Genomic DNA, 26,278 nt, shown 5'->3' with positions numbered 1-26,278 from the left:
CCTGGATTCACCTGGTCAGTCTATGTCATGGAAAGAGCAGGTGTTCTTAATGTTTTGTATACAAATGCAACCTAGTTATGGTCTAAGAAAGATCATATAAAATCGAGGTACAGTGGAGTGTGTTTGTGTTACACATTCATTATGCAGCGTTAAGCAATCTGATACATCTGTTGCTGGAGATCTTAAAAAGGGACTGTTTTCGCAGGTACTTAATTTCCTCTCCCAGTTCACCAGCTGCCACTGTGTTTCTGTAGTTCTTTTCATTCATGCATTTATTGTGTTTGCTTAACATTGCAGAATGAATGTGTTACACAATCTGTTACATCCAATCCTGTTGCTAGAGATTTTCAAAAAGTGACTGTGTTTTTCCAAGTACTTAATTTAATCTCACAGTTCACCAGCTGCCACTGTGTTTCTGTTGTTTTTTAAATGTATGCATTTATTGTGTGAAATGTATTTATTTTTATGTTTTTTTGTGTGTGGCCATATATCACAAACCCCCAAGGTGCCTTATTGCTATTATAAACTGGTTAACAACATAATTAGAGAAGTAAAAATAAATGTTTTGTCATACTCGTGGTATACGGTCTAATATACCACGGCTGTCAGCCAATCAGCATTCTGGGCTCGAATCACCCAGTTTAGATTAGTCAGTCAAACTAATCAGTATACTGTAAGTAATAACTTTGCAAGAATAGGAAATTAAATGGATAGTGTGACATTTTGGCAACTAAGCCCTTTGTTCTACTTACCCAGAGTCAGATGGATACCATTTGTATGTCTCTGCGTGCAGTATGAAGGAAGTTGAAGGTACTTTCTGGAACCATTGCTAACTAGTGCTGTGACTGGAAGTGTACAGGAACGGCTAGCATGCATTTTCATCAATCTCTCAAATTTGCTATATTTTCTTTTTAAATACATGGTTGTGTTTCTATCTCCTTCCTTGGTATAGGCCACGACATTAAATATGTTATGATGTCTCACTTCTAATCCTATTGCACTGCAATACTGTAGCCTACCCATAGCCAACTGTCACATAATGTCAAGGTTACCAGTCTATTTACTTTTGCGCATGCTTGGCTATTGAATTAACAATTGATAAATGGTAGCCTACTATCTGTTGTGTGGCGGGAATAATTTAAACCAGTTATGTCAGAAAAGGAAACACGTCCTGCAATGTGATTATGATATAGGCATATATAATAAAAGTAAAATAAACACATTAGATGACATGCTGCTATGCAATCTCTTTACCAATGCATCTGTTTTATCATTAGGCCTACGTTTTAATGTTTTTATTAGCCTACCATCATAAATCCCGTACATCAAACACCTCCCATTTTCCCCAAACGAGCAATAAACCTATTTGTTGCAATGCAGTTGATCAACCTTCTAAAAGTTGTGTACACAAATGGTTTGAGATTTGCGTGGAGATAGGCACTTTCCTGTCATGTTCACAATTGATAAATACAAATCTTTGCAGGAAAACTAGCGCTCGCAAGGTTCAGAGTATTTTTTTGTGCATAAGCCCCTGTAGCCTATGTGTTCTATTTTAGGGAATATTTATTGTACATTTTGATTTTAGAAAAAAATGGTAGCTTCTTAGTTATCTTGTCACGACCTTGACTGTAATATAGATTCTAATGCGTTACTGTTCACCCATGTTGTATACATGTTCGCTTGTTGTCCTTATACAGTAAATATTCTAGAATTGTCAGTGAAGTTGATGTTTTGATAAAATTGTGGAACATGTTTGCCAGGTTTTGTATGTTTGAATAAAACATTTGTGCTATTCTTGTAAAAAAGCTCCTGTCTTTTTAACAGAATACCATGTATATACAGTGGGGAGAACAAGTATTTGATACACTGCCGATTTTGCAGGTTTTCCTACTTACAAAGGATGTAGAGGTCTGTAATTTTTTATCATAGGTAAACTTCAACTGTGAGAGACGGAATCTAAAACAAAAATCCAGAAAATCACATTGTATGATTTTTAAGTACCGTAATTAATTTGCATTTTATTGCATGACATAAGTATTTGATACATTAGAAAAGCAGACCTTAATATTTGGTACAGAAACCTTTGTTTGCAATTACAGAGATCATACGTTTCCTGTAGTTCTTGACCAGGTTTGCACACACTGCAGCAGGGATTTTGGCCCACTCCTCCATTACAGACCGTCTCCAGATCCTTCAGTTTTCGGGGCTGTCGCTGGGCAATACGGACTTTCAGCTCCCTCCAAAGATATTCTATTGGGTTCAGGTCTGGAGACTGGCTAGGCCACTCCAGGACCTTGAGATGCTTCTTACGGAGCCACTCCTTAGTTGCCCTGGCTGTGTGTTTTGGGTCGTTGTCATGCTGGAAGACCCAGCCACGACCCATCTTCAATGCTCTTACTGAGGGAAGGAGGTTGTTGGCAAAGATCTCGTGATACATGGCCCCATCAATCCTCCCCTCAATACGGTGCAGTCGTCCTGTCCCCTTTGCAGAAAAGCATCCCCAAAGAATGATGTTTCCACCTCCATGCTTCACGGTTGGGATGGTGTTCTTGGGGTTGTACTCATCCTTCTTCTTCCTCCAAACACGGCAAGTGGAGTTTAGACCAAAAAGCTCTATTTTTGTCTCATCATACCACATGACCTTCTCCCATTCCTCCTCTGGATCATCCAGATGGTCATTGGAAAACTTCAGACAGGCCTGGACATGCTCTGGCTTGAGCAGGGGGACCTTGCGTGCGCTGCAGGATTTTAAGCCATGACGGCGTAGTGTTGGTTTTCTTTGAGACTGTGGTCCCAGCTCTCTTCAGGTCATTGACCAGGGCCTGCCGTGTAGTTCTGGGCTGATCCCTCACCTTCCTCATGATCATTGATGCCACACGAGGTGAGATCTTGCATGGAGCTCCAGACTGATTGACAGTCATCTTAAACTTCTTCCATTTTCTAATAATTGCACCAACAGTTGTTGCCTTCTCACCAACCTGCTTGCCTATTGTCCTGTAGCCCATCCCAGCCTTGTGCAGGTCTACAATTTAACCCTGATGTCCTTACACAGCTCTCTGGTCTTGGCCATTGTGGAGAGGTTGGAGTCTGTTTGATTGAGTGTGTGGACAGGTGTCTTTTATACAGGTAATGAGTTCAAACAGGTGCAGTTAATACAGGTAATGAGTGGAGAACAGGAGGGATTCTTAAAGAAAAACTTACAGGTCTGTGATAGCTGGAATTCTTACGGGTTGGTAGGTGATCAAATACTTATGTCATGCAATAAAATGCAAATGAATTACTTAAAAATGATACAATGTGATTTTCTGGATTTTTGTTTTAGATTCCATCTCTCACATTTGAAGTGTACCTATGATAAAAATTACAGACCTCTACATGCTTTCTAAGTAGGAAAACCTGCAAAATTGGCAGTGTATCTAATACTTGTTCTCCCCACTGTATATATTATTGTTTGAAATGATGTATCTGAAAATACATTTTCCATGAACAGTATAAATACCATGGGGAAAAAAGGATGATCAATCTCTTTATTTTAAAAGTTCCATGATCACCTTCCTTGCGACAATAAATATATTTAAAGCTTTTCTACAATGATGTCCAATGCGTATTACTTTCTTTCCATAATGTATAGCACTGATGCACTCTAGTGAGGCACTTCTGCAACAGTAGCACAACATAAAAAATCCCCCAGCCATGGCTCAAAGAGACAAAATAGTCAAACATGCAGTATTTCCTGGTCCATGGACAATCCCATGCCACTGCCTATAGTCACAGAATGCATGCCCATACATTGGGATACTTGTTACTTCTCCAGTGTTTCTGTACTTAATTCCTGTAGCTGTTATAACAAATCCTTTAGTTACGCCATTACAGTTCAAATAAAACAAAATATATAACATATATATATATAAATGTGCCAGCAACTGTACCTTTAATTCTTTAATATATTCTCACTTTTACGGTTACCATTAAGTGTATTTTACTGGTTATGCATTATATAGAAGAAAGGTTGAGTCAATTTATTTGGGGGAATTTATTAACTATGGCACTGCATACATCAAGATATACATTTTCCCCTAGTAAAGTTTGTCAAAAATCTATTCAAAGAATTCCCCTTGGCTGCACATCTCAGGATTATTAGAGGTGTAATAAGACAAACAGATATCAAATTAAAAACATGAGCAACAGTATGTGGACCCCTGCTCGTCAAACATCTCATTCCAAAATCATGGGCATTAATATGGAGTTGGTGCCCCCTTTGCTGCTATAACAGCCTCCACTCTTCTGGGAAGGATTTCCACTAGATGTTGAAACATTGCTACGGGGAATTGCTTCCATTCAGCCACAAGATGATTAGAGAGGTTGGGCACTGAAGTTGGGCGATTAGGCCTGGCTCGCAGTCAGTGTACCAATTCATCTCAAAGGTGGTCGATGGAGTTGAGGTCAGGGCTCTGTGCAAACCAGTCAAGGTCTTCCACACCAATCTCGACAAACCATTTCTGTACGGACCTTGCTTTGTGCATCGGGGTATTGTCATGCTGAAACAGGAAAGGGCCTTTCCCAAACTGTTGCCACAAAATTGGAAGCACAAAACCGTCTAGAATGTCATTGTATGCTGTAGTGTTAAGATTTCCCTTCAATGGAACTAAGGGAACCATTATTCCTCCTCCACCAAACTTTACAGGTGGCACTATGCATTCAGGCAGGTAGCGTTCTCCTGGCATCCCCCAAACACAGATTAGTCAGTCTGACTGTTAGATGGTGAAAGCATGATTCATCACTACAGAGAACGTGTTTCCACCGCTCTAGAGTCCAATGGCGGTGGATTTACACTACTCCAGCCGACGCTTGGCATTGCACATGGTGATCTTAGGCTTGTGTACGACTGCTCAGCCATGGAAACCCCTTTCATGAAGCTTCCGACTAGCAGTTATTGTGCTGACATTGCTTCCAGAGGCAGTTTGGAACTTCACAGTGAGTGTTACACTATTCAGCACCTGGCGGTCCCATTCTGTGAGCTTTTTGTTTGCCTACGACTTCACCGCTGAGCTGTTGTTGCTCCTAGATGTGTCCACTTCACAACAACAGCACTTACAGTTCAACAGGGCAGCTCTAGCAGGGCAGAAATTTTACGAACTGACTTGTTGGAAAGGTGGCATCCTATGACGGTGCCATGTTGAAAGTCAATGAGCTCTTCAGTAAGGCCATTCTACTGCCAATGTTCAACTATGGAAATTGCATGGCTGTGTGTTCGATTTTATACACCTGTCAACAACGGGTGTGGCTGAAATAGGCAAATCTACTAATTTGAAGGGGTGTCCACATACTTTTGTATGTATAGTGTATCAACAATATGCTGCCAGTGTATTTATAGTCCCAAAAATTATGAATGAATATTAAAACATGAAAAGAGTAAAGATATTTGACAAAAACAAGCACCACACAAGGATGCCACCTGCAATATTCCTCTAATATGAACAGATCAGACAACCAAATGAAACAAAGCTTGATTCAACTTTGGCAAAATATAAGTGTTACATTATCTATCCATTGAACACCATGGTTCTTCATTACAGTGAACTACTTATTTATCATGAGTCCTCCAAAAACTACCTGATATATCATGGGGCGGCAGGGTAGCCTAGTGGTTAGAGCGTTGGACTAGTAACCAAAAGGTTGCAAGTTCAAAACCCCGAGCTGACAAGGTACAAATCTGTCATTCTGACCCTGAACAGGCAGTTAACCCACTGTTCCTAGGCCATTGTTGAAAATAAGAATTTGTTTTTAACTGACTTGCCTAGTTAAATAAAAAGTTTTTAAAAAAAAATCATACATACTCATCAGTATACAGATAATTACAGTAGATGTAGTGTACAATTGTGCTCCTAAAAGACGCCATTCAAAGTCTGATAAACGGACAAAGAGTCCAGTGGAGAGACATTAAATGATGATAAAACATAATCTAAAGTATAGACATATGAAACCTAGATGTACTGTAACATTAATCATTTTCCATTCAGTCTATTTCTCCCAATCTGCTGCGGTGTCACAAACACTCTACAAGTGCAAGTACCGGAGGAGTTTTCAGAAAGTGCTTTGGCCATTTACAAGAAAAGGCTATGATACAGAACATTTACAACTTATTAAAAATAAATATTAACCAACCAACCATCAAAATATAAAATAATTCTGTTTTAAAAGTACAAATATTATTGTAATTTTGTTAGTTCATTTTCAGATGTTGCAAATAGAACACATTGCATGACAACAGTGACAACATGAGAGAATTGGCTAAAATCAATAAATTTGACTCTTTAGATGGTAACAAAGAAAGCACAGACAAATGGTTGTCTATGGCAGGAAAAATATACTTGTATAAAAGGTCAAGTAAAAAAGCAGCATAGTTGTACTCAATTATCTGACAGCAAATATATTCAACATGGGACTTTGATTTAAAAAAGTATTGCTGGGGCAATTGTATGTATAGCATTGCAGCTAAAGATAATTTGTGTCTTTGTAAAATGGTACAGCCACGTCAAATTACTTTCAGACAGCTTGGTGTTAGGATATGAAGAGCCATTCATGTATACATTCTGCATTGGCCACTGAACCAATTGGCTTACTGCATATCTAAGCTGCCAGCTGGATACTTCATTTAGCCTCAAAACAATAATATACATATCACTATTGCACACAGCCACTGTAATCTTCTATTGTTCAGAGGATCTATGCATATATTTTTTAATTTAACATATCTGATATGTTCCAATACCATGGCAGAATTAGATTTTTTGCTGCACAAAAGTTTCAAGTTTGATGATGATCCGTGCTGTACATTCCATCACTCTCATTGCCACCTCAGACGTGAATCTGTCATTGGGGATCTGAGGAAAGGGTAAGAGGTCAGGATAGCGAGTTCTTAGGCTGTCCACACCATACCCCTCCAAGATGTTGACATCTTTCGCAAGTCCTGCTAGCTGTGGGTTGTACTCTTCCACTTTCTGTGCCAGTGATGTGGGTTTCACATCCTTGTCTGACTTTCCTCTAACAGAATAGTCAGCAGCTATCAAGGCTAGTTTTGTAGCCAGGTAGCATTTGAAACACACCCACTCATTGGCATTTTTGTGAAGGTCATTCCGTGCAGAAGAAAAATTGGCTCTTGCTTGCCTGAGCCACCTGCGGGCTTCCACAGGATTGCCAACAGACTTGAAGGTCGGGGGCACAAAGAAGCGATTAGAATGTGATGAACCTGCATAAGTAGTGAACTGCTCCCGGAACTGCTGTTTCTCAGACCTATGGCTTGTTGCCTCTTGGTTCCACGATGTGTAAAATCTTTGAAATGAAAACTTCTCTGACTGGAAGCGGGTGGAAGATGTTGAGAAAGTTCTCCTGGATGCTCTGTCGGTGTTCTGCTGATCTGTCAGAGTCTGCTTCTCCATCCTGTTGATTTCATTCTGTAAGTGCTTGAAGACCTCTGTAGCCACGTCTAGATTCTCTGCATTCTTGTCCGGATGCCACTTGAGATACAACCGGCGAATGATCTTCTTCCTTTCCGTTTCAGCGAGCTTCCAAGCTTGCTCAATAACTAAGGTCACATCTTTTAGGATTTCTGGCAATGCACTAAGTCTTATCTTTTTGGGAGATTGTTTTGTGGGAGGGACTTTGTGATTTTCCTTTCTAGTGAAAAGGGGAGGCACCAATCGTGGACCAGGACCAGGAGAGCGACATTCTGGGGGGGTTGTTGGAGTCGATGGGGCGCTGCTGTCTCGGATATGAGCACTTTCCTCTTGTCTAGAGAATTTGTATAGATCAAGAGAACTGACTATTTTGTACTCCGAATATCCAATGTCAATTTGGAAGCATTTCCCAAGGAAGCTTGGGTTGTCCTCTTCTTCTTTCTCCACTTCTTGAACAATGATGGCATACGTGTACGTGGGCTGATATCCGCCATAGACATCCCCTCCTTCAGAGTCCACAAGGTAACCCACATATTCTCCTGGGTAAAACACATTCATTGGATCCATGAGGAGTATATGGTGTATCTCAGCTGGTATGGGTGTCCCAGGGAGAGGAAGCTCGAGTTTTGAGGGCTCTGTGGAGTCATACTTGACGCCAAGGTTGTCCAGCTTCTCTGTGATTCTGTAGATGTCGTTACAGCCCAGCATAGCAATTAGATAGGAGGTGTCAGATATCAAGTTGTCTGTTGCAGATTTAAGTGTCATCGCCAGCGCTAAGAGAAAATTAATGTCTTTGCTGTCTGAGTGTTGGATGTACAGATGAATAACAGCTGTACCATACCTTTTCAGGAAGGCAAGTGTTTCACTCCGGCTGTGTGGGATAGGGTTGCAACCTTTGACTCTTAGTGTTGTCTGGAGTTTCTCAAAACAAGACACCTTCAAACCCTCACAAAGTGCTTTGCACAATCGTATGGCTTTTTCCTCATTCACAAGGAATGCATTGTCATTTTCATGCTTCATTATTCGTATCAGTCCTGTGATGAACTGTTCTGATGACAGTAGAAGCTGAAGGCGACCCTGAAGGGAACAGAGAGCTCCAAACTGGCACATTTTTGGAGAGTCCTCATCCAGCTGCTCCTCAAGGATACTACTCAGGAGTCTTGGCCTTAGCTTCTGTGGGAGCAGCATGATCAGCTTTGTGTGGAAGGAATGGTCCTTGCCAAGATAACACTGACTCATGTCCACAAGCATCTGAACGCCTACATTACCCTGAATTCTGCTCTTGTAGTGTGGGGCATCGTCAAACACTAAACTGTTGGATTTGGCTAATCTACCATCGTGACTTGGCAGGTAAAATATCAAATCTCTGAGGCTCTCAAGGTCTTTGCGTATCTGAACTGGCTCATTCTGTAGGCTTTTGAATAGCCCTGAGACAGCCCTTTTCACAGTTCTCATTTCATTCGGATCGAGCTGCTTACCCTCTGAATTTCTGTGAATGCGGCACAGCACTTCAACGTATTGTTTTGTTGATACAACATCCTCTGTGCCCAAAAGCTTAAACAGCTGATGAAAGATGCCAAGCTCTAGTGGTAGTTTGTATAGGTACGGCTTGAAGTCCGATTCATTGTCCAAGTTGATGACAACCTCCTCTGGCTTTAGAAGTTTCCAGCCCTCCTCAACCATGATGAAACTCACCCCTCGTAGCTGGAAGCGAAACTCTCTTTTATCTGCATTGAGAATTTCGTAGGTGGATCTCAAGACTTTGTTTCTTGTTTTCACCATATCATCATCAGGATTGGATATGTTGCAGATATTTTTGCAGTTGCTTATCACTTTGTCCAAGGGGGGTTCCAAGTTGACACTTAACATGGTCAGCACTAAGTTCAGTTGTTCTTGGCCAGTCAGCGTGCTTCCCTCCTGGTCTTTAATGGCTACTGGTGTGGCCTTCTCTGGGAGAATGGGACATGATGTCCATAGTAATTGAATGATATCAGTTTGCTTGAATTTTGGATTGACTTGAGACCCACTGAAACGTATCAGAGGGAGAGTGCCATTCATCTCTTGGAATTGAGCATGGAGCCGGATCAGCTCAGTGGGTGCACGCTCAGGACAAAGGAATGCTATCATTGACAGCTCTTTGAGGAAAGCGCCAACCAATAGGTCTGTCCTCTCATTGAATATGTGGTTAAGGAGAACATCAACAATCATTTGGGCTTTTTCTTTGGACCAGTTCTCTGTCTGAGCTTTGATGCTGACTTCTTTTGCATACTGGAGAATTTGCTGCTGAGAGACAATGTGTTTGAGGCCTATATTCCTTAGGAATGTGATCCATGAGGTGAGAAATGCTGTCCCATTTTTTGGCTTTGACACTTGCTCAACCTTCTTGAAAAAGTCATTGGGTATGAATGTTTTTGGAGGGAGCATCACTTCGAACACCTTCACTGTTTGATCATAGAACATTTTGGTAGACTTGAGTCTGTTTGTGTAGTCATAGATGAATGACAGACCTTCTAGTTTCTCATACAGATGATCCTTCATCCCACATGACTCCTCCATTGCCATAAGTCTCTCCTTCAGATAGACAAGGTGCTCAATTCTGGCATCGTATGACAGGTTGTCAAACTTTGGTAGGAGATGCCTCAGGTAGACTTCCAGATCATCAATTGGGCAACATCCAAGGAAACTGTACAGTTCCTTCAACTGTGGATTGTCTACGAGAAAGGCGAAGGATGTTGTGTGAGCCCATTTTTCCATATCTGCAGAGGGAATGCTTTTTGCCAGAACAAAGCATGACCCAAAGTTTGCAATGCTGATGTATCTGCCACTGACTGCTTTAAAGCATGGGAGCAGTTTCAGAGTTTGAGCGTCCTCTTGGGTGAGATTGATCAAATTGCAGTTGAAGTACAACAGAAGAGCCTCAAACTCTTTGTCAGTTAAACTTCCTGTTTTGAAAGCTGCCGTCTGAATCATGTACTCCAGTGCTTTCAGGATGCTGGAAGGATTGTCTATGTTTGCTGTATGCTGTGCCAAAAAAGGCAGGACAGGATTCTCTTTGAAGCATATTTTGTTGATGGCAAGCTGAATGCATCCCCCTTTCATTAGGATGTGAAATATTTTGTCATTTTGCCCATTTGGAAAGATAGCTGCGCTTATCAAACTCAGGGGTAGTAACACATCGTGATCAGGGACAACCAACTTGTTGCTTGAAACCATGAATTTGATTCCTGGCAGCAAAGCCCAGTCTTTCAGTAGGTCGAGTACAGTCTCAAAATTGGGTTTGATGCCTGCCTGTTCTTCCTTGACTGCAATGTTCTCACTGATGAAGTGCCACGCACCTTTCAGCCAAGACTCACTGGCATAGCTGTCTCTCCACTTCACAAGGATCCTTGTTCTGTATTCACGCGGTAGAACAGAACTCAAAAGTTCCCCGAAACTGCTGATGTCGAAGACCTTTGCAACACCTAAATTCATCAGGATGTTGTTGTACTTCATGTATAGTGTGTTCATGAACAGCTCTTTCCTTGATGAGACCAGTTCATGGTGTGTTGACAGAAACTTTGGTTTCTTGGAATCAAACACCTGGAGTATGTTGTCCATTGTCATCATCAGTGGTAGCCCCTCTATGCTGATTCCATCCTCCTCTACGTCTTTGAAGCAGTAGTCAACCAGAAGCTTCAGGCTGTGGAAGAGCTTGTAATTTGACTGCTGGAGTCGACAGGGAAGTTTCCCAACTTGGCAAGATGTGTCTGGGGACGAGAATGTGAGGAGAAAGTTTCGTACATCCTCTGGGGTAACATAGCTCACGGGAATGCCTGCATCATCCAAACAGATGTAAAGACTGGCTGTTTCGTCACAACTGTGGACCAAGTTGAACCCCACATCCGAAAGCAGGGCCTTGAGTCGGAAGACATTTTCTGCAACAGACTTGCGTGAGGAGATGTTGTATTCTGAGTTTTTCAGATGTTGAAGTTCATCTTGCAGCAGATTGTCAAAGAATGCACGACCTTTGTTGGCAGAGGATGTGTTCACCCAGGAGATGTATACGGCAGAGTGCATGTCTGTGTTGTCAATGTGGGGAGCCCTAACCACAGGAAGGAGACGTTTCAGGTCAGCATGAATGCAGGTGTACACTGCTTTGACAAGACAGTACCAATCTGGCTGGATGTCAAGTCTGTTGACTGGGAAGAAGTACAGGAATTTCCTCAAAGTGTCTTTGACAATGTGAATTGGTGTTCCCTGTAACACAGTCATGGTGGGATCGGGTCCCGGGAAGTATCGTCTTTTCAGCTGAATCAAAAGCTCCACATAGGCAGGAGCTATCAAAGATGTCATCAAGTTGTTGTTCCAGTCACTCCTCACTCCTACTCCATTGTCATCTCTCCATAGGTTTCTCCTGGCAGAATCTAAGGCAAAATGCCCATTAACATGAAAGGGCAAGCCAGTCTCCAAGGAAAGGGGCAGAAAGCAGAATGCTCTGTGGGGCTTCTTGTAGTTGTGGCTTACACATGCAGCCACCCCTCCACGTGGAAAGAGAGTAATGTCTTCATTTTTGTGGGCTGAAATCACACTCTTTGAGACTTTCTCTATGCAGGAGAAGCCAGATCGATTGCAGACCATCCAAGTTGTTAGATTGCCATCGGAGTCCTCTATATCCATTGAGTAGGTTATCTGCTGGACTGGGATTTGAGTGAGCTGCTTCTTTTTTGTCACACTATCCACCACTGAGGCATGAAACTGCTTGCGTTTTAGACGGTCACCATCTGTGATTTTAGCAGTCACAGAGTATAGCACCTTCAGGTCACCTGTAGCTTTCTCTATTTCACAGATGGAAATTTTCTCCATGTGGTTGAGGAACATGAGGAGTTCTGCCCCATCGGTTTTTAGTTTATCCAGAAGGTTTTGCACCATTCTGTCTGATGCAGGAACAGAGCTGATCTCTGATATTTTGGCCATTTCTGTTGAGCGTATGGGGAATCTGAACATTGTGCATCGCTCTAGCCTGAAATGAGATCCCAGGTAAAGATTTAGCACATCAGAAAATTGAGATCTAAAGTCAGAGTCCAAGTCCCTAAACATTCTACCAGGACTAACAGATGTCGCCCCGGGTGCAAATCGTGCATGTGGATCGAAGATGCAAAGAATGTCATTGTTTGAAATGAAAGACGGGCAGTCTGTGATGTGATACACAGAGTTGAATCCTATGCCATATTGTCCAGTTTTACCAGGATTTGCTTCTTTTGTTCCTCTTCCTAGGTTCTGGATTCCTCTGACATCATCCTCAGTGAAAGGCTGATTGTTGTAGACACAAAGTGATGGGCCTTGCATTGGCAACCATTTATCATCAAATATTCTGTCTGTGGGGTGGATTCTTGGATCAAAAATAAAGTAGATTTCAGTGGCTTTAGCATCATCTGCATTCTGCAGGAGCTCCTTTAGCATTTCCTTCTCTGATGGGTAAGCGTTGAGGATACTTTTAATTCTACTTGTGAGTTTCTCTTTTTGTCCAAACTCACTTCCAAGTGTAGTGAAGCAGATATTTGAGGCATACCTTTCCAGGGCTTTGTGGCGTTTGGGAACTGCTCCTAATTTCACAGCAACCTCCCTTGGAATATCTACATGGCAATATTTCACAGTTGTGTCTCTGACTTTGATCCAAGGACAGTCATTGTAACACAGAGACTTTGATGGCTGCAGTGTAAGATGGATGTCAGGAAGGAGAATTTCCCCGTAGGTAGCTTGGCAGAATTCTTGGTTTTTGTCTCTGATTAAGCCCCATATTCCTTCACTAATGATTCTGCGAGAGAGCTGAAAGTAATCCTCAGAGAGGGCCCTTCTCCCACACTCCTTTTTCACTAATTCAAGGACTGCTGAAAAGTTCTCAACTGTGAAGCTTGACTGAACCCCAACATTCTCAAAGAGCTCACGGCAACTGTTTCTGTACTTGTTGGGAAGCTGGTAGAGATATGGTGCTGCATCAAAGTTCTGGTAGAATGCAACTTTGGAGGGCTCAACATAAGTGTTCTCCACCAGAATGGAGCAGAAGGTTTTCAGCTCCTCATTGATCTGTGTCTTTGCTTTGGCATCCTGGAGCATTTCTTCATGTAGGTATTTGTAGCAGGCATTGGTGATATTTTCCTGATACAAAGTAACTCCGTCAAATGACTTAGCAAGTTCCTTAAGTTGACTGACAACTAGTCCAACTGTTGGCTTTCTTATCAATCCGAGAGAGTCTTTTACTGCCAATGTGATTGTGCCGCACCCTTTGAAAGATGGAGAGTTCTCATTAAGGATAGGCTTTATCAAGCACACTGTATCCTGGTGGTCAGTCGTAAAAAGCTCTTTGGCAGAAAACATGGTGGACGGGTGGAAAGTATTCCCATGCCATGGTAGTGAAAACCCTGCAGGCTTTGTCAGAAATGGAAGGAACTTTATGTCCTGTAGCTTCTCCAGTAGTTTACTTGCTCCCGAGTCTGTCATTTTCAGCTTCTCATCAATGAGACTGAGAATAATGCTGCTCCGAAGACATGCAGCAGTGTGATCATTTTCATTTAGATCGAACACAGATTCTGCACGTTCAATCAAATCCTTCCAAGAAAGGTCATCTTTGACCATTCCCAGCTGTACTAGCTTGACCAAGCAGACTGGATTCATGTAGTCTTTTGAGGTTCCTTCTGGAAATCTTCCATCTTCAGCGTTGTACAGTTTTGCAACTCTTCCTTCTGGATGGATTAGTCTGGATGGTATGACTAATTGATGAGTGGGGCCAGAGCATGGGATGCATGGAGTCTCTCTAAGAATTGATGCAAATTCATCCAGTTTGCCATTCAAGACATAATGCATTAGTGGGTCACGAAGTTCTTTGTCGATGTCTTGAATATGTGGGAAAAAGACATCTAAGAAGAACTGCTTTTCAGTCAGGGTGTTCTCTATCAGCTTCCCTTTGCATCCAGCATCATCAAAACCTTCCTTGACCCAGTCAGGCAGCTCAACAGCACAGAGGTCTTGCGAGCTGCTCTTCTTGAGGTATTTTAGGAATATCTTGAAGGCAGCAGGGCCAATGTCTGGTCTACAGAGCAAGGAGTCATCTAGGAATCTGACGTACTTGATTGATACCCAGGTTTTGCCATCTGAGAAAACTTTTGCATGGTCCCCGTCACCCCCTTTGGCGATCTCTTGGTAGACTCCTTGGCTGATCACTGTGAAGTCATCGTGTACTACACTTGGATCAGGCCATGCTACATAGTAGCTGTAGTCAAGCAGTTCTCCACTTTCTGCCATCGAACGCAGCATATTGAGTGCTGCTAGGTATGCCTGGACAATCACGTGTCTCATGAACACTGAGTTCCAGTGTCCTTTGGTGTCTGTCTTCCAGATCTCTTTGCGGTTAGATGTCACAGCAAAACAGCCATTTATGTGGACTGGCAAACCTGTTTTGATTCTGAGAGGTAAATAGCAAAACACTTCTCCTATCGGGTTGATGTGGTTGGTGTTATCCTTCACTGTCCATTTTCGATTATCCTCCTCTGAGAGCAGAACAGCTACACCCCCACAAGGCACTAGTCCAAGTCGTTTTCCATTCTCACCGAGTGAAAATTTTAGAGCTTCGGTCACATCCATACATGAACAAATGAGCCAGTTTGTGAGATCAACTGCCTTTTGGGGCATTTCGTCTGTGAGTCGTCTGTTTTTTCCGTCTTTGGCAGCCATTTCAAAGTACGAGGAAGGATCCTCCTCTGAACCTCTGAAAAGGGGTGACTGGAGATCAACTATGCGCTTGAACACATTGTGAAACTCCTCCACCACAATGCGTATGATACAGCCAGACTTGGGAGTGTCAGCAGGTACCCTGTTGGTGGCTGCCACCTTTTTCATGACTTTTGCTGCAGATTTCAGAATGCTCAGAGGCCCATATGCAGCTTTGGATGACCATACACTTTTGTTGATAGTGACAACATCCTGTGCTGCTGCTGGATTGGGCTCTTCATATTTCAGGTACTTCAGTACCATGGAGCCAACATGCTGAGTGAAGAGAATGAGCCGGTGGCCACATATGCTGAACTCATCAACAAGGGAGTAGATGTCTGGGGTGTTGTAGTAGACACTGCTGATTTCACTCACTGATGCCTCTTGCTCAGTCCTGAAGGGGAGTCTGAACAGTGTTCCATCGTACTTGTACGGAGACTCTTGTGCAAGAGGAAGTTGGCAATTAAAGACATTGATGAAGGGTTTGAATTGATTGGGGAACTTTCTCAGCCGTTTCTGCTGTTTGCTCCAGTTGATCTTAATTCCCGGGTTTGACCTGTCTTTAATGTGCTTGCTGATGTGGTTGATGTTTGGATCGAACATGATCATGAACTCTCTGCTCATTATGATGGGGATGTCAGTGATGTGATAAACTGAGTTGAAACCTAGGCCAAATTTGCCAACTTTGTCTGCCTCACATCTCTTCATTGAACCACCTAACCTTGTTATGTTCAGAAAGTCAGTGTCAGAGAATGTAGAGTTGTTGAATGACCATAAGGAGGGGCCATGGCATATAAGCATGCCAGGGTCAAGCAGGTTCTCTCGAATGTCAATATTCTTCCTCATGTCTATCAGGAAGCTACACTCCGTAGCACTCGCATCATCAGCATTCTGAAGAAGTTCTTTGAAAATATCTGCGACAGATGGATATTCTTCTAGAATGTTCTTTATTCTCACTGTCAGAGGCTCCCGTTGGCCTGATTGTTCAAAGCCAAGGTTTTCTGGGTTTATCAGTCTCGTACTCAAACAAGGCACGTTCAGCCATTCTGCTGTTTTCATGGGGATATCATCATGGACTAAGATAATGGGCTCTGATGTATCATCAAGCAAGTCATGTAGATCCTCCACTTTAATGTCACAGTAGGTGCATTCATGAATGGGTTTCATGGCCAGTTTGCTTGGATCCTTGTAGCAAAGGATTGGTACATGCATGTCAATGTCCACAGAAATTTGACTGTTATACAGCCATCTCAGAATATTTATCAGGAGGAGGAGATCATGCTTACTTTCCTCTTTAGTAATTTCTTCATCACACCTTTGCCTTACTGTTTTGATCACATCGAACACATGGCTTGGGACAACCTCTTCAACCGAACCACAGAATTTGAAAAGTTTGTGAAACTTTGCAATGGTTTTTGGCAAAGAGTACAGGTAGGGTTGCAAATCGAGGTCAGAAATGGGTTTTAGAACTGTGTGACTAGGTGATGAAAAGGTCTTGCCAGTCCACACCCAATCAAATGGCAGTGACTTCATTGCCTCTCTTGCATCTTCAAGGTGTGCTTGCATGAAGTCATAAATCTCAATAAGGATCTGTTGGAATTGATACCAGTCTTCTGTGGTAAATGCTTGAGATCTGTGCCAGTCATTCACTGCCTTTAAATGCTGTAACACTTGATCAATCTGTGGCTCTATAGATAACTTCAGGGCCTTCTTCATGCCGGCAGAAGTGCGCTCCACAAGTGCAACTGAAGAGCCTACCAGCACTGCATGGGATATATCGCACATTTCTGAGAATGAGCAGATGTTATGGGTGTCTCCCATCCAGGCAAGTGACTTTGGGTAATTTACAGGTCTGTCCTTGCAAACTGGCACCCATTTCAGTTTTTTCAAGGAATTCTGTGCTTCTGAAGACTTTACCAGCTTGGTTTGTCTATTCAGTATTTGCAGCAGTGTTTTCGCTTTCTGTATAACTGGTTCCCATTCTGGCTCATTGCCACCCTGCAATTCCTCAATCTTCTGTGCCACCTGGAGTACATCTTTTTCGCTGAGTTGTACTTCGTTTTTCAGTCCAAGTTGTCTCAGTGAATGTAGCATATCAGGAGAAGACGTATATGTACTTGTGGGAAACCTATTATTTTCCTCCATGTAGAAAAGATTCTGTAAAATCTCCAGCTCAGGATCAAAAAGGTCTGTAGTTGCAACAGTTTTCCCTGCAGATGTATGAATGAACTTTAGAGCCGAAAGCCATCCAATCACAGCTTTGTTTTCATTCTTTAGGAATGACAGATGCTTAAGGGCCCAGAGCATTATCTTAGTGATATCCTCTTTTGAGTAAAACCCTTTCTCCATGTCTTGAACAACCAACTTCAAGCAGTCAGTGGTCTTCACCTGTTCCACGTTCAGAATCTTAATGAGGCGAATGGATGCCTCATCACTGCAGCCCACAACATTGATGGATAGTTTGACGTCTGGTGGATACTTCGCAGTATGGTGTAAAGCCCTGGCTCCTCTCAGTGAGGTATATGTTGGGATGCCTTTCTCTGAACAGGGCCCTACTTTCTCAAATATTGTCAGCTCCAGGAGGATACGCTTCTCTTTCTCTGTGATGTCAGACAGTCCTGCCAGGAAGTCCCTCAGTGACACTTTCTGTTTGCTAGAGAAGGATGAGACCAGGCTTGCCACTCTCTGGGTTGACGACCTGTCCATGATTTGCAGTAGCATACTGGGAGATGAAGGATGGATGTAGTTCTTCAACAGAGGATGCTGCAAACACAGGTCCAACTTTTTCATCACTACTACCCCAAGTTTTTTCATGATTTCAAGAAGGCTTTCAGAAATTAGGGCCTCTTGCTCATCCACAATGATAATAGGGGATGGGGTTTTGAGACGATGGAGCTCAATTGAGTCCACACTTTCTTCAAGGGGCACATTTGGGATCAATGGCATGTCTTCAAAGGTACTAAGGTCATCAGCAAAGTTTATATATAGATGCTTCCAAACCATTTTAAGCCAAGAGTGTGTAGGATGCTTCTTCTCTCGGTTCCCATGGTCCCACTGGACTGTGAAGTCTCTGGTAGGCCAGACTGTCGAGAGGATCTCCTTTATGAGTCGAGCTGACCGTTCAGGAGTTAGCACTTGTACCTGAGTGCAGGGTCTTCCTGTAGAAGATAGAAAAACGCAAGTTAATATAACCTTAATGATGACTTTCTCAATGACGATTCATAGGAACTACATATATATAGCCCAACGTTTCATTTAACAATGTTTGTCCTGCAGGTATTCTAGGTGATTTATTAGCTTTACTGCACAGCCCCAGGTTCATTCCCATCAACACCACATGTATCAACAAGATAAATTCGCATTTTGGACCTGGAATGTAGTAGGGATCGACAGGGCATTAGAAAATCAAGTAGAGTCATATACACTGCTCAAAAAAATAAAGGGAACACTAAAATAACACATCCTAGATCTGAATGAAATATTCTTATTAAATACTTTTTTCATTACATAGTTGAATGTGCTGACAACAAAATCACACAATCAAATTTATCAACCCATGGAGGTCTGGATTTGGAGTCACACTCAAAATTAAAGTGGAAAACCACACTACAGGCTGATCCAACTTTGATGTAATGTCCTTAAAACAAGTCCAAATGAGGTTCAGTAGTGTGTGTGGCCTCCACGTGCCTGTATGACCTCCCTACAATGCCTGGGCATGCTCCTGATGAGGTGGCAGATGTCTCCTGAGGGATCTCCTCCCAGACCTGGACTAAAGCATCCGCCAACTCCTGGACAGTCTGTGGTGCAACGTGGCGTTGGTGGATGGAGCGAGACATGATGTCCCAGATGTGCTCAATTGGATTCAGGTCTGGGGAACAGGCGGGCCAGTCCATAGCATCAATGCCTTCCTCTTGCAGGAACTGCTGACACACTCCAGCCACATGAGGTCTAGCATTGTCTTGCATTAGGAGGAACCCAGGGCCAACCGCACCAGCATATGGACTCACAAGGGGTCTGAGGATCTCATCTCGGTACCTAATGGCAGTCAGGCTACCTCTGGCGAGCACATGGAGGGCTGTGCGGCCCCCCAAAGAAATGCCACCCCACACCATGACTGACCCATCGCCAAACCGGTCATGCTGGAGGATGTTGCAGGCAGCAGAATGTTCTCCACGGCGTCTCCAGATTGTCACGTCTGTCACATGTGCCCAGTGTGAACCTGCTTTCATCTGTGAAGAGCACAGGGCGCCAGTGGCGAATTTGCCAATCTTGGTGTTCTCTGGCAAATGCCAAACGTCCTGCACGGTGTTGGGCTGTAAGCACAACCCCCACCTGTGGACGTTGGGCCCTCATACCACCCTCATGGAGTCTGTTTCTGACCCTTTGAGCAGACACATGCACATTTGTGGCCTGCTGGAGGTCATTTTGCAGGGCTCTGGCAGTGCTCCTCCTGCTCCTCCTTGCACAAAGGCGGAGGTAGCGGTACTGCTGCTGGGTTGTTGCCCTCCTACGGCCTCCTCCACGTCTCCTGATGTACTGGCCTGTCTCCTGGTAGCGCATCCATGCTCTGGACACTACGCTGACAGACACAGCAAACCTTCTTGCCACAGCTCGCATTGATGTGCCATCCTGGATGAGCTGCACTACCTGAGCCACTTGTATGGGTTGTAGACTCCGTCTCATGCTACCACTAGAGTGAAAGCGCCGCCAGCATTCAGAAGTGACCAAAACATCAGCCAGGAAGCATAGGAACTGAGAAGTGGTCTGTGGTCACCACCTGCAGAACCACTCCTTTATTGGGGGTGTCTTGCTAATTGCCTATAATGTCCACCTGTTGTCTATTCCATTTGCACAACAGCATGTGAAATTTATTGTCAATCAGTGTTGCTTCCTAAGTGGACAGTTTGATTTCACAGAAGTGTGATTGACTTGGAGTTACATTGTGTTGTTTAAGTGTTCCCTTTATTTTTTTGAGCAGTGTATTATCATTTGCATCAAGACCATATGGGCTCAATTAGGCAAACAACAAGCATTTTATTACAAATATTTCTAGTTAAGAGAATTTGATTAACTACAACACTCAAAAAATCCAAAGCACAGCAAAACATAACAATTATATTAAGTTACCATGCACAGCATGGCAAGCACAACACACACTTAACAAGCTAATATTTAATACACTCAATGTCACATCACAAGACTGCCATCAAATTCTACAATGAGTTCTAACTAAATGACTGATACACAAAGATTGTGCAAATTCCTGCAATGAGCAAAGACAAAGTGCGTTCCAGTGACATGTTAGAATTCACACTGCCAGAGAGACACACTTTTCTGGGAACTCACACAGCTAAACAAATACAAAAACATTATGGGCACTATGAAATGTGATGTTTTTCAAATTGGAGGGAAGGGAACATAATATTTCAAACGCTCCCGCCTCCATAAAGGTTCAGTCTTTATCAATGTTGAGGCAATGTTAGCTACTGTTCACATTAAATGTATGATACAGATTAGAGTTTGTATAGTGCCCATTAAAACAATGTATTGGTTTGGGTTAATGTAAAAAATGATTCCAGGACACAACACCACATGTCAAAGTACCTACCTGAACACCCCCAAAGAAATTGTTGCACTGCAATTACATTACATGACATGTTTTAGACATTTAGGTTAGCATGTTGATAACTACATCCTCCAATTCCCCAAAATTAAATGATGTCATTATAGTTGTATCAATGTTATTTTAAAATGTAACTGTAATGGATTTTACTTTGATATACTAGCTTGCATTGATAGCAGAGGATACAATCAACCTGCCAAGAGACTGTGAGGACAAGGGGGTGATTCTGAGGATGAGTCCCCAGATCACACATGGGTAGCTACAGTGGCAGACAGTCAATGCCTGCAACAGCCACAGTAGGGCAGCGATCATATAACACCGCCGAGGTAGGGGAATTCTAGTGTCTCTAGCTGAGGATCATACAGATGTCGTTCTCAATGGCTATGTGTGAAGGGTCTATTGTGTGAGAGGACCTTCTATGTGACCCACTTAATGAAGTGTAATGAGGATAATTCAATCTCTGATGCATGTAGCAGCACCCAAGGCTGTGTCCTAGCTATGAGGTGGCAATGACAGACCAGCAGAGAGCCAGAGAGGTGTAAGGAAAATTACTTAGGCTTTGAGTAAAGTAGAAAGTTGGAATTCTGTCAACTCGTAAAATTAAAGTGATAAATATTATTCAGGATTGCAGTATTTTTCTGAAAGGCAATATTCCAAATGAATCCATGTCTATTTACAGAAATATACTGGATACAGTTAGAGCAGCATATTATTGCCTCACTCCTTCAATCTAGCTACCACTAGCAGTCAGAATGATGGAGTGTACCTCTCTGCCCTGGATAGACCTTTCTACTGTTTCACAGAGAACTCCTAGCTCAACATGAAGAAGACTTCAATGCTATATTATGTCCAGATTACACACACTGTGAAAACAATGTTTGATTCTGAATTTATTTGTTATGTGGCGCTCAGGATGTGGACAAGTTGTGTTCTCTGGACCGTGCAGCAAAGGGCTTTAATTGACAAATCTGCATATTCCCCCTGACTGGCTCCAGGCCCTTTTGGCACACTCCTGGTTGGGTATGGGAGCAAGCATGTCCAGGATCTGATAGCAGTGAACAGAATGTGAGTCACCCCCATCTGCCAGCTCACACACGCACTCAGCAGTCATAAATTATCTATCAGCAGTGCACCAGGTTTAATGTCCCCCGGGGGCAGCAGGGGAATGGGGTGACCAGGAGTTATTACTACCTGGCTACGAACCTTACACATCCCTCAAAGAACACAGGGTGAACTAGGCAGTGAAGGCAGTGAAGCTACCGTGTAACAATTTTAATCTGCTGTATGTTGAACTACAGTTTAGACTGCATGTCTTCTAGATTCATCAATTCTATTTCCTAGAATTAATGTTGGTGTCCAAATCTAATATTAGGATTAAGGTGGGATCCTCCGATGACTGACACACCCCAGACATGTGAGTGGGGGATTTACCTCTGCTTTTGGCTGCATCCTTTAGGCTGCTCATAACTGATGGTTTAATGCCCTCCAGTATGAATCGTCCCTCCAGTCCAGGGTAAAGAGACCTTAACACAAAACAAAGAGAGAGTACACACTTTTATATATTAGCTCACAGGCTGCAATCTAGCATATTGCTGATAGTCAACAATACTTGCATTCAAATGTGTTTTTGTGTGGTTTTGCTAAGGCATAGAGAAAGTCTGAGGACTTTAATTCTGTACCTGGGGTATTCTTCCGAAGCAATGTAAATTGCATCCTTATCACTGACAGAGGAGGAGAACGCTGCAAATGTCTCATCTTGCAAAGGCAGCAGCTCTAGTCCAATGAGGTCGCTGTAACCTTTGTCGCTGAGGACAAACTCCAGCAGAAGCAGCTTCTCCTGAGAGGTCCCTTTATGTTTGGCCTTCCTGATCACCTGCCGCACCAGATGAGGGGTCACCTTCTTCACAGAGGCAGGCCCCATTACGTATGTGTCCAGGACCGCGTCTACAGCGGCAGGCACCCTGGCCACCTGCATCCCTGAGCTTTGGAGGTAGCTGATCACCGTCTCTGTGATGTCCACATCCATGTCCAGCTCTGAAAACACAGCATCGTCCACCTGGATCCAGCTGTTAGTGAGAGAGTAGACGACCTGCTGCTGTAGCAAGTCATGAAACAGAGGCTCCAGTATGGGCTTCCAGCGAGGCCTGATCCGGTTGAGGTCTGGCCAGGCCCCGTAAGTACCTCTAGGGAAGAGGGGGAAGTCTTGGTCCTTCTTGGTTTGGATCCTCTTGATGGCCTCCATGATGAGGGTGAAGTAGGCCCTGGGGATGATGGTGACGATGAGGAGTTCGTTCCAGAGCGCTGCAGGGTCCCTCCACTGGTCCACCTCCCGCCATTTGATGCTTCTGCGATTGTCTGTGAGGCCAAAGAAGCCACTGACATGGACCGGCAGCCCCGTCAGGCTCTCCTCTCCAGGGGGGAGAGGCAGGAAGCAGAAGGCTCGCCCCAAGAAACAAGACGTGGCACCCTTGTCCTCGTCGATGCGGGTGAGAGGCAGGGCGATGCCGATGGTGGGGATGAACTTCAGGTCATCTGCCAGGGAGTCCAGGTCACTGCACAAGCCCCGGCCCCCCACTCCATTACACACAAGCCAGGTGGTCCTCTGGATCTCCTTGGCTGTCTCGTCCTGGGTCTCGATGTTGACCTGGTAGGTGGCGCACGTGACAGTACTGCTGGGTACTCCATTGCTGTAGCTGTCTGTGGCCAGTCCCAGGGTCTTTAGAGAGTTAGGACGCTCTAGCTTGTCTTCTGGGTTCTCTCCTGCTGTCACCTGGAAAAGCATGCGTTCTGTACCGTCTGACTCACGCACATGCAGGGAGACCTTCTGAACGCTCTTGAGGAAGAGAAGCACAGTGTCAGCGTCGGCTTTGAAAGACTCGAAAAGCTCCAGCACCTTCTCTTTGTTGTAGATGTTGGCGCTCAGCTGGGAGGGCTTAATGCGGAGGGGGAAGCGGAACATAGTTCCAGAAAAACTGCCGTCCTCGATGGGTTTACCGGAGTTTCCAAATAAGCCGATGAAGGGCGCAAACTGGTCGGTGAGCTCTGTGATCTCCTTCATATCTGTCTTCAGGTTCCAACACTGCCCAGACTCATGGGCACCAAACAGCGTCTGGTGAGGGTCCAGCATGCCAATCTGTTCCCCACTAAATATACTGGGGACATCTGAAACAAACATTCAAACAAAATGTATTTATTTATTGATTAAAGGTAACTTAAAAACGTGCACATTGAAAGATATATCAAACATAATACTGAATAATCACCTTACCCATTTGCAGGTAAAATAATATTTCAATAAAAGCCTCACCTGTTATGTGGTACACAGAGTTGAACCCAATACCAAATCTTCCAACTTTCAAAGGATCCTCTCTCTTTCTGCTCCTTGCTATCTCCTGAATTCCATTCCAATCTTCAGTCGTGAACACCGCATCATTGTACACATACAAGGCCGTTCCTAAAACCGAAACAAGATCATCCAAATAAGATCATAATCTTGATGACAGTTTTTAGATGTTTGCTGCTGCTATGGAAAAACCAACAAAACCATTTCTCACTACTCTGCGACTTTTCTTACTGGAAACAAAAATGTCCCTATATCTGGTCAACTGAATAATCTGTGAGAATGAATAAAAACCTACCTTGATACTGAGCCATGTCATGTGACCAAAGTGACTCCACTCCATACTCTGTCTCATCGTACAAAAACTTAACCTCTGTGGCTCCAGCATCCTCAGCATTCTGTATCAGCTCCTGCAGAGAAAAACATTGAGATCTTTTAAAACAATATAAAGGCTCAGGGCTTTGTTTTGTGACATTAAGATACATACATACTGTACATACATAAATACATATGATACATACTGATATAAAGAAAGATGTTATGTGCATACAGGGTTTTGTGCATGTCGATATCAGTGCATTATCACACTATTACATTGTCACAGAGCTTCTGAACCATCATCTTCACGGAAAGGTTCAAACTTTTGGAGCCTTTCCTTCCCCCAGAGGTATTGCATCTTCCAGGGCAGTGTGAAATGAGTGGAACGTCGCTAGGTAATGAGCTTCCATTGTCTTAACAGTGAGAGTGAGTGTCAGGCCTATTTTCGGAACCAAACCAATGTGTTTTCCTATAATCACCTTTGCCTGGATGTCATACTACTAGGAATGGTTGTTCATCATCACCATCAATGAGTCCATGTATTTGGCTACTATGGACTCTTACAGTAAGTTAAAGCCAGACAACATGAATACATTGTACTTACTTTCAGAATCTGTCCACCTTCAGGATACCTTCTTAGAATATCTTTCAAAAACTCGACCAATGGTGGTGTCGTCTGTCCAAATCTCCCTGTAAAAATAGCAGTGAAATAGAATGTTATGTGAAACATATACTACCCATGAAGAACTAAACTAAAAGATTATGAACACCTATGTGAAAAGTAAGAATTGATTCATCCCAGAACTGTTTCCAATAATCTATTATCTTACCTCCCCCTTTCAGGCCCCTTCCCTCCAGTGTCATGCATACTTCAAGGCTTCCCATGGGCACCATGGTCCCAATCTGTACTTTGTCATCCAGCTGAAGTGAGGGGAGACAGAACACACCATGAGTACTATACAATATGCTTGTCCTTAAGCTTTAGTAACTGCACTGGAACTGTAATTAACATCTTGTATGCAAAACCCTAAATATGATTGCTTCAAACGATTAATAACCTGACAAATATCTTGAATTGCACATCAGATCACATTTATTTATTCGCTGCCATATAGGCAGCCTATGATCATAATGCACAAGACCATTAAATTGAACAATCTTCACAGCATAATGAAGTACATTTGACTGTCAACCAGGTAAAATCTTGGGGTGGCGTTATTGCACAGGTGTTAGTGTGATACACAATCCCCCTCTGCACCTAACAGGATCGATACTGAACAGAGCAGGCTGGACGTGCACCAGCAGCAGGCAGGTAGGCTTACACTAAGACCATTATCTCTCGCTCTCCAAGGTGAAAACCCTCATCTGCAGCGTCACTTGCTTCGCTCAGCACTTCTGGCACATGAACAAGCAGTCCAGCACGACGAGCCCTGCTCTGCAAACCAAACCTCTCATCACAGAGGCCGTCTGACTACTCACATACTGGTACTGACTGGCTAATACCGATTGTCACTTTTTCTTGCTGGCCATGGTTTGTACAATATTGTTACTGATATGTAAACGATTAGTCTAATAGTTGAAATGAATGAGGATGGCGCCGGAGGAAATGGCTGCCGTTTTACAGGCTCCCAACCAATTGTGCTATTTTATGTGTTTTTTCACATTGTTGTAACTTATTTTGTACACAATGTTTTTGTCACCGTCTTTTATGACCAAAAACAGCTTCTGGATATCAGAACAGCGTTTACTCACCTCAAACAAAGATTTTTTCTTTAACGAGACACAGACTGCTACCCC

At 43.3% G+C, this 26,278-nt stretch overlaps 1 protein-coding gene across 1 annotated transcript; it reads right to left on the bottom strand.

The window, feature by feature from the left end:
- Nucleotides 1-5,755: 5,755 nt before the first annotated feature.
- LOC112267167 (sacsin) lies at nucleotides 5,756-25,163 on the bottom strand. Its single transcript, XM_024445336.2, has 6 exons — nucleotides 25,086-25,163; nucleotides 24,462-24,573; nucleotides 24,131-24,277; nucleotides 22,503-23,985; nucleotides 22,255-22,346; nucleotides 5,756-18,358 (listed from the first exon to the last, which is right to left on the bottom strand). Exons 2-6 carry the CDS (start codon nucleotides 24,475-24,477, stop codon nucleotides 6,783-6,785), a joined length of 13,314 nt encoding a protein of 4,437 aa, XP_024301104.2. The 5' UTR covers nucleotides 24,478-24,573; nucleotides 25,086-25,163; the 3' UTR covers nucleotides 5,756-6,782.
- Between the last annotated feature and the right edge of the window lie 1,115 nt (nucleotides 25,164-26,278).

This window comes from Oncorhynchus tshawytscha, linkage group LG14 (assembly GCF_018296145.1).
Source record: "Oncorhynchus tshawytscha isolate Ot180627B linkage group LG14, Otsh_v2.0, whole genome shotgun sequence".
In the NCBI taxonomy this organism is placed as follows: domain Eukaryota; kingdom Metazoa; phylum Chordata; class Actinopteri; order Salmoniformes; family Salmonidae; genus Oncorhynchus; species Oncorhynchus tshawytscha.
This window is presented reverse-complemented; position numbering and strand designations above follow the sequence as displayed.